At 60.6% G+C, this 15,938-nt stretch overlaps 2 protein-coding genes across 3 annotated transcripts; one reads left to right on the plus strand and one right to left on the minus strand.

Annotated features, from left to right (window-relative positions):
* The first annotated feature begins 99 nt into the window (after positions 1-99).
* On the plus strand, positions 100-8,335 carry BACE1 (beta-secretase 1). Its single transcript, XM_064397952.1, has 9 exons — positions 100-466; positions 3,656-3,744; positions 3,896-4,112; positions 4,426-4,563; positions 4,647-4,781; positions 4,888-4,989; positions 5,103-5,252; positions 5,372-5,543; positions 5,703-8,335. Exons 1-9 carry the CDS (start codon positions 221-223, stop codon positions 5,942-5,944), a joined length of 1,491 nt encoding a protein of 496 aa, XP_064254022.1. The 5' UTR covers positions 100-220; the 3' UTR covers positions 5,945-8,335.
* A 237-nt stretch (positions 8,336-8,572) lies between these two features.
* Positions 8,573-15,937, minus strand: RNF214 (ring finger protein 214). 2 transcript variants are annotated; one of them, XM_064397951.1, is made up of 15 exons: positions 15,803-15,937; positions 15,500-15,698; positions 14,862-14,921; positions 14,567-14,707; positions 14,164-14,303; positions 13,573-13,641; positions 12,751-12,847; positions 12,462-12,550; positions 11,972-12,062; positions 11,664-11,762; positions 11,043-11,419; positions 10,156-10,291; positions 9,830-9,937; positions 9,436-9,531; positions 8,573-8,828 (listed from the first exon to the last, which is right to left on the minus strand). In XM_064397951.1, the coding sequence occupies exons 1-15, from the start codon at positions 15,880-15,882 to the stop codon at positions 8,763-8,765; spliced, it is 1,848 nt and encodes a 615-aa protein (XP_064254021.1). In that variant the 5' UTR covers positions 15,883-15,937; the 3' UTR covers positions 8,573-8,762. The 2 variants fall into 2 exon arrangements, with proteins under 2 accessions (XP_064254021.1, XP_064254020.1); XM_064397950.1 differs by having other exon boundaries at positions 11,972-12,074.
* Between the last annotated feature and the right edge of the window lies 1 nt (position 15,938).

Consider the following 15,938-nt stretch of genomic DNA (forward strand, 5'->3'; position numbering starts at 1 on the left):
CGGGGAGGGGGCCCGGCAAAGGGCCGGGAGCACCGGGCAGGGCCGGGGCGGGTCTCTCGGGGAGCGCTTCCGCCGGCGGGCGGGCTTTCCGGGGCGGGTCCGTGCGCGCCGCCATGCCCGCCGCCGCCGCGCCGCCCGCCCGCCCCGGCGCGGCCGCCCCGCCGAGGCGCGGGGCGCTGCGGGCCCGCTGACCGCGTCCCCCCGAGGGCTCCCCGCGGCCATGGCGCCCGCCTGGCCCTGGCTGCTGCTGTGGCTGGGCGCTCTCCGCGCCCTCCCGGCCCCGCCGCGCATCCGGCTGCCGCTGCGGGGCGGCGCGGCCCCGCCGTCGGGGCTCCGGCAGCGCCGGGCGCCGCTGGACGCCGAGCCCGACAGCGCCGGCAGCTTCGTGGAGATGATCGACAACCTGCGCGGCAAGTCCGGGCAGGGGTACTACGTGGAGATGACGGTGGGCAGCCCCCCGCAGAAGGTGAGGCGGGAGGGGGTCCCCGCATCCCCCGCATCTCCCGCATCCCCCGCGTTGCCGGTGCGGGGCTGCGGGGCGCGGAGCGGAGGCGCTGCGGGTGCCCCCATGGCTTGGCGCATTCCTGCCTCTCATCGCTCCGCTGATGCTTTCCCCGCTGGCTTTCGGCTCAAACTGCCCGCGGGCTCCCGCCGAAGGTGACCCCGGGGCTGCCCGGGCGGGGCGGACGGTGCTGCGTGTGCCTCTGCGTGCGGGCTGCATCGCTCCATCCCTCCCTTCCCGCTCCATCCCTCCCTCCGTGCCTCCCTCCCTCCGTGCCTCCATCCCTCCCTCGATGCCTCCATCCCTCCCTCGATGCCTCCATCCCTCCCTCCGTGCCTCCCTCCCTCCCTCCCTCCGTGTCTCCATCCCTCCCTCCGTGCCTCCCTCCCTCCCTCCCTGGAGGGATGCCTGGAGCGGGCACACGGAGGAGCCCAGGGCCAAGCCGTGCTGGGCAGTTCCTCCCAGCACAGCCCCGGGCTCTGCCTGCCTGCTGCGGGCCGGGGACATTCTCCAGAAATCCTCCCGAGCTTGGCTTTCCTAGAGACCTCGCGAGGGTTTTGGCTGCGCAGGAGTTGGGAGCAAAGTGCAGGGAAATGGGATGGCCTGGATGGAAAGGGAGCCCACAGAGCCGGCAGGGCAGGCGCTGGCGTCGCCAGGCTCTGATCCTGCTCCACCTTTTTGTCAGCATCCCTCTCATGCTGCCCAGCTCCTGTGGCACCGTGTGCCCACGCCTGGGGACAGGGCGAATGCTGAGGGCCAGGTGCCAGTCCCACAGCACAGGGCAGCCAGCTCCTCCCCTCTCTTATGGATGAGATTGGAGAGGTTCCTGCTGCTAAATCCTTTTGTGCCCAGCCTGATCCCCGTTGCCACCAGCAACAAGTCTGGCCCAGGGGTCGAGCTCGGTGATGGAGGCTCCAGCTTCCCCCAAGCACAGGGCCACGTTCCCTCGTGCCTGCCATCACTACTTTTTGGGTGCTGCCAGCACAGCCAGCACCCACGCAGGCTCTGGAATAAAGGCTGGCTTTCCCCACGAGCTGGCTGTGCTCTGTGTGCGTGGTGGGAGAGAGCCATGGGAGCAAGAAGTGGACGGAGGAACGACACCACTGCTTGGAAATTGCATCTCTGGGAGCACCATTGTGTTGTCCCTGTGTGCCTGGCATGTATTGCCTGGCAGGGTGTGTTTAGGAGGAAAAAAAGGGAGGGGATTATTTCTGAAGTCTGCTTTTAAACGTGATTTCATCATCTCCTGCCTGCCACGTGTCGCAGCTGCCAGATAATTTCCGTGCGAACCACCTGTTCCAGGCACCCTTTGGGCAGCATCTTCCAGCCTTGGACTGCTTCCAAATGCAAACGTGGTGCCTCTGTGTGTGTGTGTGTGTGTGTGTGTGTGTGTGTGCTGGAGCAAAATCCCTCCAGGCATTGCAATGGAATGAGAGAATTCCAATGAAAGAGTTGGGCTGTGCCTCTGCAGGAAATTAGGAAATTGGGAGCGTGTTTGCCCCGGGGTGGGTGCATCCTTCCCAAAGGCTCTCACGCAGCAGGGAGATGGTGATCCATCTCCTCACCTTTCCTTTCACCTTCCCCATGCTGACAAGGGAGTTTCTGCATCCCCCTTGTGCTTTAATTTTGGTTCTGAGCCGTGCTGCGCTGCCAAGTCACCATCAGCAGCTGATTGCTCACACATTCCGTGTGTCCAAGCTTGTTGTTTCCCTGGCTCCCCAGAACGGGCTGGTTCACAAACACACAGGGAAAAGGGGTGAGCTGGGCAGCAGGAGAGGGTGTTTTGGGACAGATGGCACAGGCTTGGTGCCCCAGGAGCAGCACACAGCTCGAGGGGCACGCGTGGCACAGAGCCAGTGCTGCTGCTGAGGTGCCTGGAGGGGCTGTCACTTCCAGGGACAGGTTTCAGGCAGTGTCCCTGCCACACATGCCTTGGCCTCCCCAGTTCACGTGCCGTGTCCTGGCCTGAATTGGTGGCTGGGCTGAGTCTCAGGGATCTGGGTCCTCTCCACGTGGGTCCTGTGCGTGACCCCTTCAGGATGGAGCCTGTGAGAGTAAAAGCCCTCCCTGCCTCCTCTCCCTGCAGCGTCAGCTCAGCAGCTCCTTCTCCAGGGAAACCAGGCTCCTCTGGGTGCCTGGGGATTGCAGATGAGCTGTGTGGAGCAGGTGGCCCCTAATGGCACAGCACCAGGAGCAGGTGCCGGCTTGCCAGGCTGTGTGGTGGGTGCTGAGCTGGCACCCGCCCAGGGTGGGCACAGGGTGGGTGAACGTGCTGCTCTGATCTTCACCCACAGCCTAAAACATTCCCTGTGGCAGGGAGGGGCACTCAGGACATGCCAGCCCCTGCCAGGGAGAGCTCTCAGCAGCTGCAGCCGGTGCTGCTGCGATTAACACAAGCGCATTGACCTCCTTCCTCTGCTCTGACTGCACAGATTAGGGGCCAAAGCCCTGCTGCTGCTGCCCGGGGTGCTGCTGAAGCAGCTCCTGGGGCTGGGGCCAGGGCTTACCCCGAGCTCTGCTGCCCAGCACTGCCAGGGGGCTCAGACAGCCCTGCTCCCACCCGGGTTATCCCACCCGGGCTATCCCACCCGGGCTATCCCACCCAGGCAATCCCACCCGGGCTATCCCACCCAGGCTATCCCACCCGGGCTATCCATCCTGGCTATCCCACCCCTCTCCTCGCAGGGGCCACAGGCACGGGTCAGCTGAGGGCAGGATCAGGCTGGCTCACTCCTGCCCTGCCAGAGGGATGTTTGCCAGCCGTGGTAATCCTGCCCAGGCAGGAGTGAGTGGGGAGCAGGGCTCGGCATATGGGTGGCGATTAGCGGGCACAGCGACCACCAGCCTTCCTTCCCACGGGCTGTGCCAGCAAATCTGCTTTCCCGTGCACCCTGTGTTGCTGCTGCTGCTGCTGCTCTCCGGCCCCAGGACACCTGCCAGGTGGTTCCTGAATCCTGCCTGTGGATCTGGGGGCTGAGGCTGGCCCTGAGGCAGGCTCACGCTCTGTTTGCACAGTGCTGGGTGGTGTTTGCTCTTTGTGCAGCTCCCTGATGTCGCTGCCTCCTGCTGCACCACCTCCTCTCTCCTCTCTGGGCACAACAAAAGGGGGTCCCAGTGCACTCTTGAGCCTTCCTGTCTTTCTTCCTCCCCCAGCTGAATATCCTGGTGGACACAGGGAGCAGTAACTTCGCTGTGGGAGCTGCACCACACCCCTTCCTCCGGAGATACTACCAGCGGCAGCTGTGAGTATTCTGGGGGCACACAGGGCACAGCCTCTCGGGCACACTGCTTCTCCTTTTGGAGGTCTGGCGAGACCCTGCCAGGTACCCCCTGGCCTCTGGAATGGCTGGATGCACATAAACCCTGCAGTCTCACTCTTTGCTGCCCTGGCAGGTCCAGCACCTACCGCGACCTGCGGAAGGGAGTGTACGTGCCCTACACCCAGGGCAAGTGGGAAGGGGAGCTGGGCACTGACCTTGTCACCATCCCCCACGGCCCCAACGTCACTGTCAGAGCCAACATCGCTGCCATCACGGAGTCAGACAAGTTCTTCATCAACGGCTCCAACTGGGAGGGGATCCTGGGTCTGGCGTATGCCGAGATTGCCCGGGTGAGTGCTGCCTGACAGTCCTGGATGTCAGCACCAAAACGCTTCAGTTGCCTTTCTCCTTGTCCCTGTTTGTCCCTGCCTCTTCCCTGTGCAGTCTATCCATATATCTCTATTTTTACTTCTAGCCCTGAAAGCCACTGTTCCAACGTTAGGGGTCAGTCCTGTTTTGTTTTGGGGTGTTTTAAATCTTTTTAGCCTTCTGCTCAGTCCTCAGCACTGCTGTTGAGGGGAGCTCTCCTGGGTGCAGAGAGCTCCTGGAGAAGGGACAGCACTGACACATCCCTGTCCTGCCTGTGCTTTCTCCTCCCACCAGCCCGACGACAGCCTGGAGCCCTTCTTTGACTCCCTGGTGAAGCAGACACGGGTGCCCAACATCTTCTCCCTGCAGCTCTGCGGGACAGGCTTCTCTCCCAACGACACAGAGGCCGTGGCCTCGGTGGGAGGCAGCATGGTGAGCCCTCCTCAGGTGGCTGGGGGGGTTCCTTGGTGGCACTGCCAGCGCGTGGTGGCAGCGCCGCTGTGTGTGCTGTGCAGATCATCGGTGGCATCGACCGCTCGCTGTACGTGGGTGACATCTGGTACACGCCCATCCGCAAGGAGTGGTACTACGAGGTCATCATCGTCAAGCTGGAGGTCAACGGGCAGGACCTGAACATGGACTGCAAGGAGGTGAGCACTGCTGGGCACTGGAGACACCCAGCACTGCTCAGAGGAGGCTCGAGGGGAGTGGGCTGGGGTCCTGCACCTGGCTCACTCCTCCTCTTCTGCCCCCCAGTACAACTACGACAAGAGCATTGTGGACAGCGGGACCACCAACCTCAGGCTGCCGAAGAAGGTGTTTGAGGCTGCAGTGAAATCCATCAAAACGGCATCTTCGGTCAGTGGAGCCCATCCCTTCCCCACGGGCAGGGCTGTGCTGCCCCTCACCAGCCTGGCATCTGTGCTGCCTGCCCAGCTTGGCCCCGCTCACCTTCCCTTTCCCTCTGGTAGACGGAGAAGTTCCCAGACGGCTTCTGGCTGGGGGAGCAGCTGGTTTGCTGGCAGGTCGGCACCACCCCCTGGCACATCTTCCCCGTCCTCTCCCTCTACCTGATGGGGGAGGCCACCAACCAGTCCTTCCGGATCACCATCCTGCCCCAGGTGAGCGCTGGCCTGGCCAGACCTGCCCAGGGAGCCTGGGCTGGAGAGGGCAGGACCACGCTGGGGGCACACATCTGCCTCCCGTGCCCCCTTCCCTGAGTGCTCCCGTCCCCCTGCAGCAATACCTGCGCCCGGTGGAGGACGTGGCCACCTCTCAGGACGACTGCTACAAGTTTGCCATCTCCCAGTCCTCCACCGGCACCGTCATGGGCGCCGTGATCATGGAGGGCTTCTACGTGGTGTTCGACCGCGCCCGCAAGCGCATCGGCTTCGCCGTCAGCGCCTGCCACGGTGAGCTGGGCCCAGGGGAGGGATGGGATTGATGGGATGGGATGGGATGGGATGGGATGGCATGGCATGGCATGGCATGGCATGGCATGGAGGGGATGGCATGGGATTGATGGGATTGAGGGACGTGGATGTGCAGAGACCAGACCCTGCCTCCCCCAGTGCACGACGAGTTCCGCACGGCCGCGGTGGACGGGCCCCACCTGCACCCCAACATGGAGGACTGCGGCTACAACATCCCGCAGACGGACGAGTCCACGCTGATGACCATCGCCTACGTCATGGCGGCCATCTGCGCCCTCTTCATGCTGCCCCTGTGCCTCATGGTGTTCCAGTGGCGCTGCTTCCGCTGCCTGCGGCGCGACCACGACGACTTCGCCGACGACATCTCCTTGCTGAAGTGATGGCGGGGCGCAGGTGAGGCAGCAGGGCAGGGGCCTTGCTGCAGGGGCTGGAGCAGCGTGGGGGGCTCAGACCCTGTGCTGGGGCCTGGGGACTCGGTGTCCATCAGGCCCGGGCTGCTTTCATCTGGGACTGCAGCAGCAGCGTGGCAGCGGGCAGTGGGAGAGCTCAGCAGCCCCGTCCTGGGAGCTGGAGGCAGCTGCTCTGCTCCAGCACCAGGACAGGACCAAGCTCTCCCACCCAGCCTTGCCTGGCTTGATGGAGTGACGCTGACGAGCCATCCCCTGCCTGTCCCCCTCCATCCCTGTGCATCCCTTTCCAGCTCGCCCCGCCGGGAAGCTGCCAGCCCAGGCTCTCCTGTAGGGAGCTGTGCTGCAGCTGTGCCTCCCCTGTGACTCCCTGCACTGAGCCAGGCTCCAGGGATCATCCTGGAGCCACCCAGCCTCGGGCTTTTCAGAGACAGCCCTGCAGGGCCAGCCTGGGCTGCCCAGACCGGGCTTTCCCTCCTACCCTGCTGCCCCTACACCGCTCACTCTCACATTTCCCTTGCATTTTCCTGCCTTCCTGAGCTGTGCTGCCGCTGCTGCCGGCCCCAGGACTCCCTGCACCCTCCTGGGGCAGGCAGGAGCTGGCACCCATCCTCTCCTGGGACAGGCAGGAGCAGGCACCCATCCTCTCCCGGGACAGGCAGGAGCAGGCACCCATCCTCTCCCCACATCACATGGGATGGGAAACTCCCTGCCCCGGCTTGCAGCATCAGCAGGGGCTGCCATGCAGAAGCCAGTGCCAGGTGTGAATTTCCCAGCCCTGGCACCGGCTGCTCCCCAGCCCACCCAGCCCTTCAAAAGCCATAGGGGAGCCTGGGCCCCCCCTGCAGCCCCCCAGCTCAGCGCCGGCACAGCAGCTCCTCCCTGCTCACTCCACACATCCAGGCCTGGCTGTGAGACACCCTGGCACGCCAGGGACAGGCGGCAGCTGCGGGAACTGCAGCGTTTCTTGTTTTGTAAACACATGGTTGTATTTATTTTGGTTTTTTTTTTTTACAAAGCGTGTCACTGGTAGCGCAGCTGCGCGTTGAGCGTGTACAGAGCCGGTCCCACGTGTACAGAGCACGGCTGCCTCTCCCCTGTACAGTCTGTCCATATATCTCTATTTTTACTTCTAGCCCTGAAAGCCACTGTTCCAACGTTAGGGGTCAGTCCTGTTTTGTTTTGGGGTTTTTTTTTTAAATCTTTTTAGCCTTCTGCTCAGTCCTCAGCCACTGCAGGGCTCACGCTGAGCCACGTGTGTGGTGGGAGTATGTGATGGTGAGGGGGTCCCAGCTGGCTTGAGGAGGGGGTGCAGGGCTGGAGCACGCAGAGCAGTGGCTCACAAGCCCAAAGGATGCTGAGCACAGCAGGCACCTCTGTCCTCAGAGAGGATTTTCCAGTGTGTGAGGACAAGCCCTCCTCCCCGTGCTGCAGGATCACCGTCCCCTGCCCCGAGCAGACACCCGTGACCCTGCAGGCAGTGCTAGTGCTGTATTCCCTTGCTTCTCTGCCTCCAGCCTGGATAGGAGAGCTCAGACTGAGATTGCACAATGAAAGGCATCACTCCTCCATGAACAAAGAGGGGATAGCTGCAGTGCCAGGGCCGAGCTGACCCTGGCAGAGCCATGGGGTCAGGCAGGGACAGACTGAGCACCCACAGCAATCACCGAGCAGAGAGCTTGGTAATCAAACCCTGCAGCCAAACGTTTCTCTGGGAAGGCAGCGAGGGAGCCAGGAAACACAGGCAGAGTGTGAGACCAGCCAGCCCTGCACGGGGCACAGCCACAACAGCCCCCACACTGCCCCTGCTCACACTGAGCCCCCCAGCCTCGCTCCAAACCCCACTCCCTGCAAGAGGACAACGTTCTCCCCCCACCCTCGTGCCTGCCCAGGACCCCCAGGACCCCAGAGACTCTGTTGTGGACCACTGCCTTAAAACACACCCCTGTGGTGGGCGAGCACCAGGGGCTCCCCTGCCCTGCCCTGCCCTCCCTGCGGGGCAGAGGGGCTGCCAGCCGTGCCCAGTCCCTGCCACAGCCCGCCAGGAAACAGGGGGGGGGTTTTTAGAGAGTCATTGCAAGATTGTCAGCGGTGCTGAGCACCTCGCAATCCCACCGAGATCCACGGAGAAAGGGTTGGTGAGTCAGCCCGTGCTTTGGGAGGAAGGACAGCAGAGGGGAAGGCAGGAGTTGTGTGACAGGTTTGTCCCTGCGCTCCCTCCCCGGGCCCTGGGACAGGAGGGGGCAGGACCGTGGGCTGTCGCTGGAGGCTGCAGTACTCTGTAACCCAGTGTCTATGTAAGAACAATGAATGTTAACACGGTAAATTATTATGACATTAAAATAAATGACCACAAAAAAACCGGCTCTTCGTCCGCAACTTGTTGGCTGGCAAGAGGGGGGGAAAAACAGGTGATGGCTGGCAGGGATGTGGGGGTGGTGAGGCAGCAGCTGATGGGGAATGGCCCCAGGAACGGAGCTGATGGGATCCAAGTGGGAAGTGTGAGGTGGCTGAGGCAGTTCCCAGCAAGCAGGGAACGCTGACCCTCATTTGGGAGAAGCCAGCAAGGCTGCAGACTAAGGAATGAGGAGCTGCAGCAAATCACTGCATAATATACACACTTTATTTATGAATTTGTATGTTTACAGACTTTCTATACACACATTACCTATATAATAAAAATGTACATGTGTATACATGATCGTATAAATATAGAACTGTAGAAATCTTAGAACTGATCCTGTCTATTCACAGCAACTCCTCCCAGGGGCCCACGCTGTCCCAGCAGCCGTCATTTGAGGCTTGGGCAAAAGGGGCAAGTGTCATTCGTGTTGGTTTGTGCCCAGAACTTGATGCACTGGAAGAGAGAGAATTAATCAAGAGCCACTGGCCCAGCCAGGTGCCAGCACTGTCCCCAGCACTCGCTTCAGGGGTGATTCCCTTTGCTCCTTGCAGCCTCCACCACAATGTCACCGTGAGGAAGGAGCCCTTGTCACCCCTGCAGGACCACCATGCCCTCCTCAACAGGAGTTTCCATTTCCTTGGGCCACTGCTGGAGAGCCCAGAGCTGTTGGGATGGGGGCTGCCAGCACAGGTGACCCACTGCCAGACCCATGGCAAGAGGAGCAGACTTTCCTGTCCCAAGAGCTCCTGTCTGGCACCCCCAGCCCAGACACCTGGGCAGCAGTGGCAGCTCTCCCCTCACCCTGTGTTCCAGATCCTCCCAGACTGTCTTGCTCCAGCATCCACCCCTCAGACACAGCACAGGCTCAGGGACACAAGGGCAGCCCGTTCCTAAAGCCACCCCCCGCTGGCCATGCAGGGGTAAAGGATGGGATGACAGGATGCAGGGAAGCTGTTTATTGATCACACCCTTCTCCTGGCAAGGTGTCAGCACAACAAGGACTCGGGCAGGGTCGCCTGGAAGGAGCAGGAGGAGGCCCTGAGCAGCAGAACACACTCACCTCCTTGTGCAGCACATGTGAGCAGGCCATGGGGTGAAGGTCACCGGGCTGCACGAGCTTCTGGCACATCAGACACAGCTTACAGGCAGCTGGGGCCTGGGAGGGGCAGTGAGGGAAAGAAAGGAGCAGGCGGGGAAGTCAGACACACGGCTCTCATCACAGATCCAGCTGCAGCCTGAGGCCACAGCCCCTCTGCCCACAGCCACCATCACTTGTGTCCCTCTGTTCCAGCGTGAAACACAAAGGATCTGTGCCCCCACTCCTCCCCTTCACCTCAGCAGCCCAGGCAGCCGTGTGAGGAGAGCTCCCAGCTGCAGGGGCTCATCCTTTACCCTTTCAGGACCTCCCAGGCAGGCTCCCCTCCCCAGTCCCCAGGGAATCCAAGCAGCCTTACGTGTGACGCTGCTCCCGGGTAGGCGACCTGTGCCGGGGGCAGGAACATGGGTGTGCTGATCTGAGGCAGGGGAGCCGAGAACATGGGGGCCCTGATCCGGCCCAGGGGCTGCAGCAAGGCAGAGGAGGCACGTCAGAGCAGCCCGGGAGGAGAGCACAGAGCAGCCACCCCAGGGACAGCTGTGCCCTGGCTACGCCGCAGTCAGCAGGACAGCGAGCCCAGGGGACAGCCCTGAGGCACAGCCCGAGCTCTGTGGGGAGCCAGGCAGCAGGGGCAGCTCTCCCTGCTCGCCAGGCCCCCCTCCAGCAGCCCCCAGGCTGCCCCACCTGAGCTCCAGCCGCTGCCCGCTCCTGCTGCTCCGCCAGCTTGGCAGCCACCAGCTGGTTCAGCTCCTCCATGGTCAGGCCGGCCATGGTCCTGCGGGCAGTCTTGATCTGCTGCAGGATGTTGGTCAGCTGGGCCCTGCGTGCACAGCAGCCTGCTAAGAGCTCCTGCTCCTCACACACGGGCCCTGTGCTTCCCCTCCATCCTCCAGGTGAGGTGAGCCACGTGCTGAGGAGCTCCCCTCCCCAAAACGCTGGGGACAGGGACAGGCTGGCAGTGCCCAGGTACCCCTGCTGCCCTGCAAAGCTCACAGTGATCCCCAGCACCAGGAGACCACACTGTAGGAGTGTGCTCCTCAATGACAGAGTGGCAAAACTATCCTTTGTCCCCCCAAAAAAGGAAAGAAGCCTACAAGTTTTTCTCAACGATTAGGTGAAAAGCCACCTCATAGGAAGGACCTTAGGGACTTCACCAAAAACTTGAGGACAGCTAATTGGATAGAGCCAAAAAGTCCAGCTTGAACCATTAGGTAGAAAAAGAAAAGAACAAAAGAGCTAAGTGCTTTTGTGAGGTGTTTTTACCTCTGCACCTGGCTCGGCTTTTCTGTTTGTTATTTTGCCTTTTATTAAACCTTTTTGTTTCTAACACTGCAGCAGAAGCCATCCTGCTTATTTTATGCCCCCAAAACAACAGCTGAGCTATCCTTGGGTATATTATTTTTTTTTTTCTGAGAGCTTATGAGACCAAGAAAAAGGAATATAACAGACCACCACCTCTGCCTGCCTCCCTTCCCGCAGACCCCACTGACACCAGGAGCCCCCCTTCCCCCGACCCCAGCTCCCACTGCACTCACAAGCCCCTGCCCCCCCAAAAACCAGCAGAGCCTCACTTGTTGCACTGTGGGAAGCGAGTGAGCAGCTTCTCCAGCAGCTTCTCCAGCTTGTCGGCCGGCTGGGGCCGGTGGAAGTCGGGGGCCACGCCGACACCGCCCAGGCCAGGAGGAGGGGGGATGGAGGCACTGGGGGGCACGTGGGGGCCGTGCGTGCCAAGGAGAGATGCCACCACGGGGCTGCTCCTGCCCTGGGAGGCGGGCAGGGGCGGGGAGGGCTGGTTGGGCCGGGACATGGCGGGGTTCAGCAGAGGGAAGGAGAGCGCCCGCGGGTCGGCGCTGGGCATCACCATGGGCACGGGCACGGGCCCGATGGGGAAGGGGAGCCGGGGCGTCAGGGGTGGGTTGGGCTGGAATGCCGTCAGCATGAAATCTGTCTGAGGAAGAAAAGCAGGCCGGGAGGGAAAGGCTGGTTAGAGTAAGAGCACCTGGAAGCAGGGCCGAGCGGCCTCTCCTCCAGGCAGCGGGGTGGGAGCTGCAGGCACTGGCAGCTGCAAAGGGAAGGAGACCCTTCCCCTGCTCTCTGGTAAGCCCAGACAGGCCATCCCACACATGGCCAGCAGCAGGCAGGCTGTGCCAGGGCCTGGCACGGCCGTGCTGTGGGGCTGGAGAGGAACTCACCTCTGAAGGCGGAGGAGGCAGCGTGGGCGTGGGGATCTGGGGCAGGCTGCTCAGCTTCGTGCCATTCCTCACCATCTGGATGTGGTCGTTGAACTGATCCTAGCACAGAGGGAAGAAAATGGGTGCATTTATCAAACCTGAGCAAGTTTGGGGCGTTCTAAGCCAGGGGGTGGCAGGCCCTAAAGTGGCACTCTTTGGTTCCACAGAAGAATGGAGAGGAGCTGAAGGGAGAAACACTGTGTGTGTGTGTGTGTGTGTGTGTGAAGAACTGCTCACTGCTAGGCTGGCAGAGGTCAGCAGGAACTTACTCGGACGCTTTGCTTGGTCATACGTATCCTGTTGAGCCTCATCTCCCACTCCTGCTTTGGCCTCATGGTCTCCAGCGTGGGCGGCGCAGACCTGCAAGCACAGCTGAACTTTCCCACTTGCAACTGTGCTCTCACTGGCTGCAAAGTGGCAACGAGCAACCCCCACACCCTCCTGGCTTCCCCTCCTCACCTCTATGGGGTGGGAAAGGCTCACCCCCAGGTGAGGCACCCCACAAGGGAGAGGGACTGAGCTGGGGGACACACAGGGACACCACAGCCAACAGCACTGGCTGAGCCTGGCAGATGAACAGTGGCAGGGGATAATCCCCTTGCTGTGGGGCATTATGGAGTCACACTGATCCAGTAAGAAAACCACAGGAAATCCTCAACTATTCCAGTCCAACCTCCAGCATAAGCACAGGAAGAGGAGATGGGACACAGGGACACCTGAGTGACCCCCCCTGCCACTTCTGACACGACACAGACTTACTTGAGGTAGGTGAGGTGTAGCTCTGCTTCTTTTTCTGCTTCTTCTAGTTTCAGCACCAGCAGCTCCTTCCGGCTCTCCAGGGACAGGATCTAAGGAGAGAGGCTCAGTTTTTGTACTCCCATTTCTTGTGCCAGACCAGGCACTGGGCAGGGCTCCCTGCACTGACACGTGCTCATCTTCCCTCTCATCCCACAGTGGCACTTGGCCTTGCTCCTGATTTCACAGCACTGCCCATTACCCAGCTGGAGCCTCAAACCAACCACTCTGCAGGGAAGGAATCCCTGCCCACCTCGGCTTTCCAGGCCCGCTCTGTCTCCTCAAGAATGTTCCTGTTGATTTCATTGTGCTGGTTCTTCAGCTTGTCCAGCTCCATCTCCCACAGCTGCCTGCACACAGAACAGAGCAGAAGAGCCCCCTCAGGCTCAGGCCCCAAAGGATGGATCCCAGGAGCTCTGGATGGGCTGGAACCACGGCAGTGACACCAGCCCCAGCTCCCTGGGCTGTGTCAGTCACTGTCCCAGCAGAGAGCTGCTCCAGAGCACGCAAACAATGTGCAACACACTGGGCCAAACGAGGGGAATCACCCTCAGCAAAATTCAGTCCAGTCCCAGGGAACCAGGAATCAACCCGAGCAGCAGCAGAGCTGTGCTGTTCTGATCCTGGAGAAGTTTAAAGCTGGGCATTTCCAGCTGTGCTTTGGGAACAGCTGGAGCATCCCTGCCCAGCTTTAAACACCTGAGCATGCCAGAGTTCAGTTCCCCACAGCTGTGGGGAGCAGACAGGGAAATCAGTCTGCCCTAATTCTGGGGACTTGAAATGCCATCAGAAGTAGCAGTTACAAGCTGAGTCAATCCACCAAGCACAAACTCTAATCTTATGGGATCTTTATGTCACAAGTATCCAGGAGTCTGCTTGTGACTGGGATCAAGGAAGATTTAATCCAGAGCCCTGATGCTGAAAGAGGAGATAAAACCTCCAGGGCACGTAAGTGGCCAGCACTGCTGGCTCACTGTCTCTGCTCTGTCCCACCAAGAGCATGGGATTCCCTCTGAGGCAGAATGACAGAACAGTGCTCTGGGCAGCACTATCAGGGGAGGGAAAAGAGCCTTACTTCTCATCAGACTGCTCTGCAATCAGAGAGGCAATCTTGTTTTCCTTCTCCTCCTGCTCCTTCAGCAACCTGCACGAGAGGAAAGGGACAGCACAGCTGGAATCCCAACGCAGCAGGGCCCACACTCAAACACCCCCAGGGCCAGCCCCACACCAGGGGCTGGGGATGGCTCCCTGCAGTGTGTGGGAAAACAGCCCCCACAGCCCCTGGAGCACAATCCTGCTGTCTCGTGGCACTGCCAAAGGCTGTGGCACAGAACCAGGCTGGCTGCAGCTGCTGTGCTGCTCCCCAGCCTGTGCTGTGCCACTTGGGGGAAAAGGGCTGAGCACTGGAGCCACCACTGGAGGAGTTTTACCCAAAAACACCACTGAGCCCTCAGAATAAAAACCAGACCTCTAGGACATGACAGAATGGCTCCATAAAAATGGCAATTCAAATATAGGGCCTATCCTAAATTCATCCATATAAAGGTCTGACCTCAATACTTGCTGCTTCCTAAAAGTTTAAAGCTCTTTGCTCCACCACATTTATATCATGGTTAACCAAGGTCTTCTTCCCCCCAAAAAACCACTTTCTTTTCTGTACAAATACCTTCTGCCTTTCTCACAGAGTTTCTCAATTTCAGCTTTGAGATCCTGCTCTTTCTGCAGGAATTCCTTCTTTTCTTTCTCCATCTTTTTCTTAGTCTCTTCTCGCTTGATGGTAACATCCTGAATGGCTTTCAGGATCTCCTGGAGTGAAAGAAGCACCACACAGATGCAGAGCAAAATGACCAAGTACAGTTTTGATTTAAAATACATTATTTTTTTGGATTAATTGATTAATGAGATTACACAGAAAATTCTTTTTGGCAGATTCAGTTAAGATATAAATTGGTTATTATGAAGAAACTCAGGAGAATGATGCTCTGGACTGCAGGCTCCCCTACCTGTTCATAAAGACTTTACAATTAATTACAGGGCAAGTTAAACACAAACAGTTCTTCACCAAATACCTGGTGGTTTTTCATCTCCTCTTCCCTCCGCTGCTGGAGCTGCTTCAGCTGCACCTGGAGCTGATTCTCCACCTGCCTCTGTTTGTCCAGCACCTCCTGGTAGCGCTCCTTCAGCAAGGCCCGCTCGGACATCATCTTGTCCTGCAGGGGAGAGCAGAACTCGCCTGTAACAAGACTTCAAGGCTGACATCTGATGGTCACAAAGATTCTGTGATTCTGTTCTGGCAGGAATAGAGCAGGAAGAACAGCTCCTGTGCCTGGGGTGTGAGCGCCAGGGCCCGGGCACCATACCCACCAGGTTCTTCTCGATGTCCTGGTCCGTGCTCACGTCCGCATCGGCCGCCTTGAAGTCGGTCTGTGAAGGGACACGACTGAGATCAGCCCCTGCAGGGACCACAGAGGGACTCCAGGCCCTCCCTGGCACCCGTTCCAGTGCTCTGCCTCCCTCCACGGAAAGCAGTTCTCTGTCATATTATAATAAAACTTAAGTTTATGGTCATCGTTCCCCATCCTATAGCTGGGCACCAACAAAAAGAAGCTGGCACCATCCTCTGACATTTATATGCATTAATGGGATCCCCTCTCAGACTTATCCAGACCAACCAGGCCCAGCTCCTGCAGTCTCTCCTTGCAAGAGAGATGCTCCAAACCCCTCACCATCTTCACGCTGCACCCTTCCTCAGTAGCTCCTTGTCTCTCCTGCACAGCAGAGCCCAGTCCTGCACACACCACTCCAGCTGCGGCCTCATTAGGGTCAAATTTTAATTAGAGATTAATTAAAACCCAAGCACGGGCACACAGCAGCGGCTGCAAAGCCGCAAGTGCAGATGTGTTTTAACCTCCAGCCACGGCCGACTCGGTTCTTTGTCCTCCAGCTTCCACCAGAGCCGCGCCGAGCACGAGCCCCGCGGTGCCCGGGGCAGCTGCACCCACCTGCACCGCGATGTTCTGCGACGGCCTGCCCGGGGCCGCCTCCTCCTCGGGCTCGCCGGCCGCCGCTCCGCCCTGCCCCGCCGCCTCCGCGCCGCCGCCGGGCTCCGCATCGCCGCCGGGGCCGGGGCCGCCCGCGGGGTCCGCCTGGCCGCCGGGCCCGGGCGAGCCGGGGCTCTCCGGGGCGGACAGCGGGCTGCCGCTGCGTGCAACGGGGACATGGGTCAGCGCTGCATCCCCGCTCCATCCCGCTCCATCCCGCTCCATCCCCGCGCTGCCGCGGCCGCCCCGCCGGGCCCCCCTCACCTGCCGGGCGGCGCGGCGGGGCCGGGCTCGCAGAGGCGCGGCGGGTCGGGGCCGTCGACCTGCGCCTGCTCCAGCGCCATGGCTGCGGGGCCGGGCCGGGCCGGGCCGGGCGGAGCGGCACCGGGGGGCACCGGGG

This window comes from Passer domesticus, chromosome 23 (assembly GCF_036417665.1).
Source record: "Passer domesticus isolate bPasDom1 chromosome 23, bPasDom1.hap1, whole genome shotgun sequence".
NCBI classification, from domain to species: Eukaryota; Metazoa; Chordata; class Aves; order Passeriformes; family Passeridae; genus Passer; species Passer domesticus.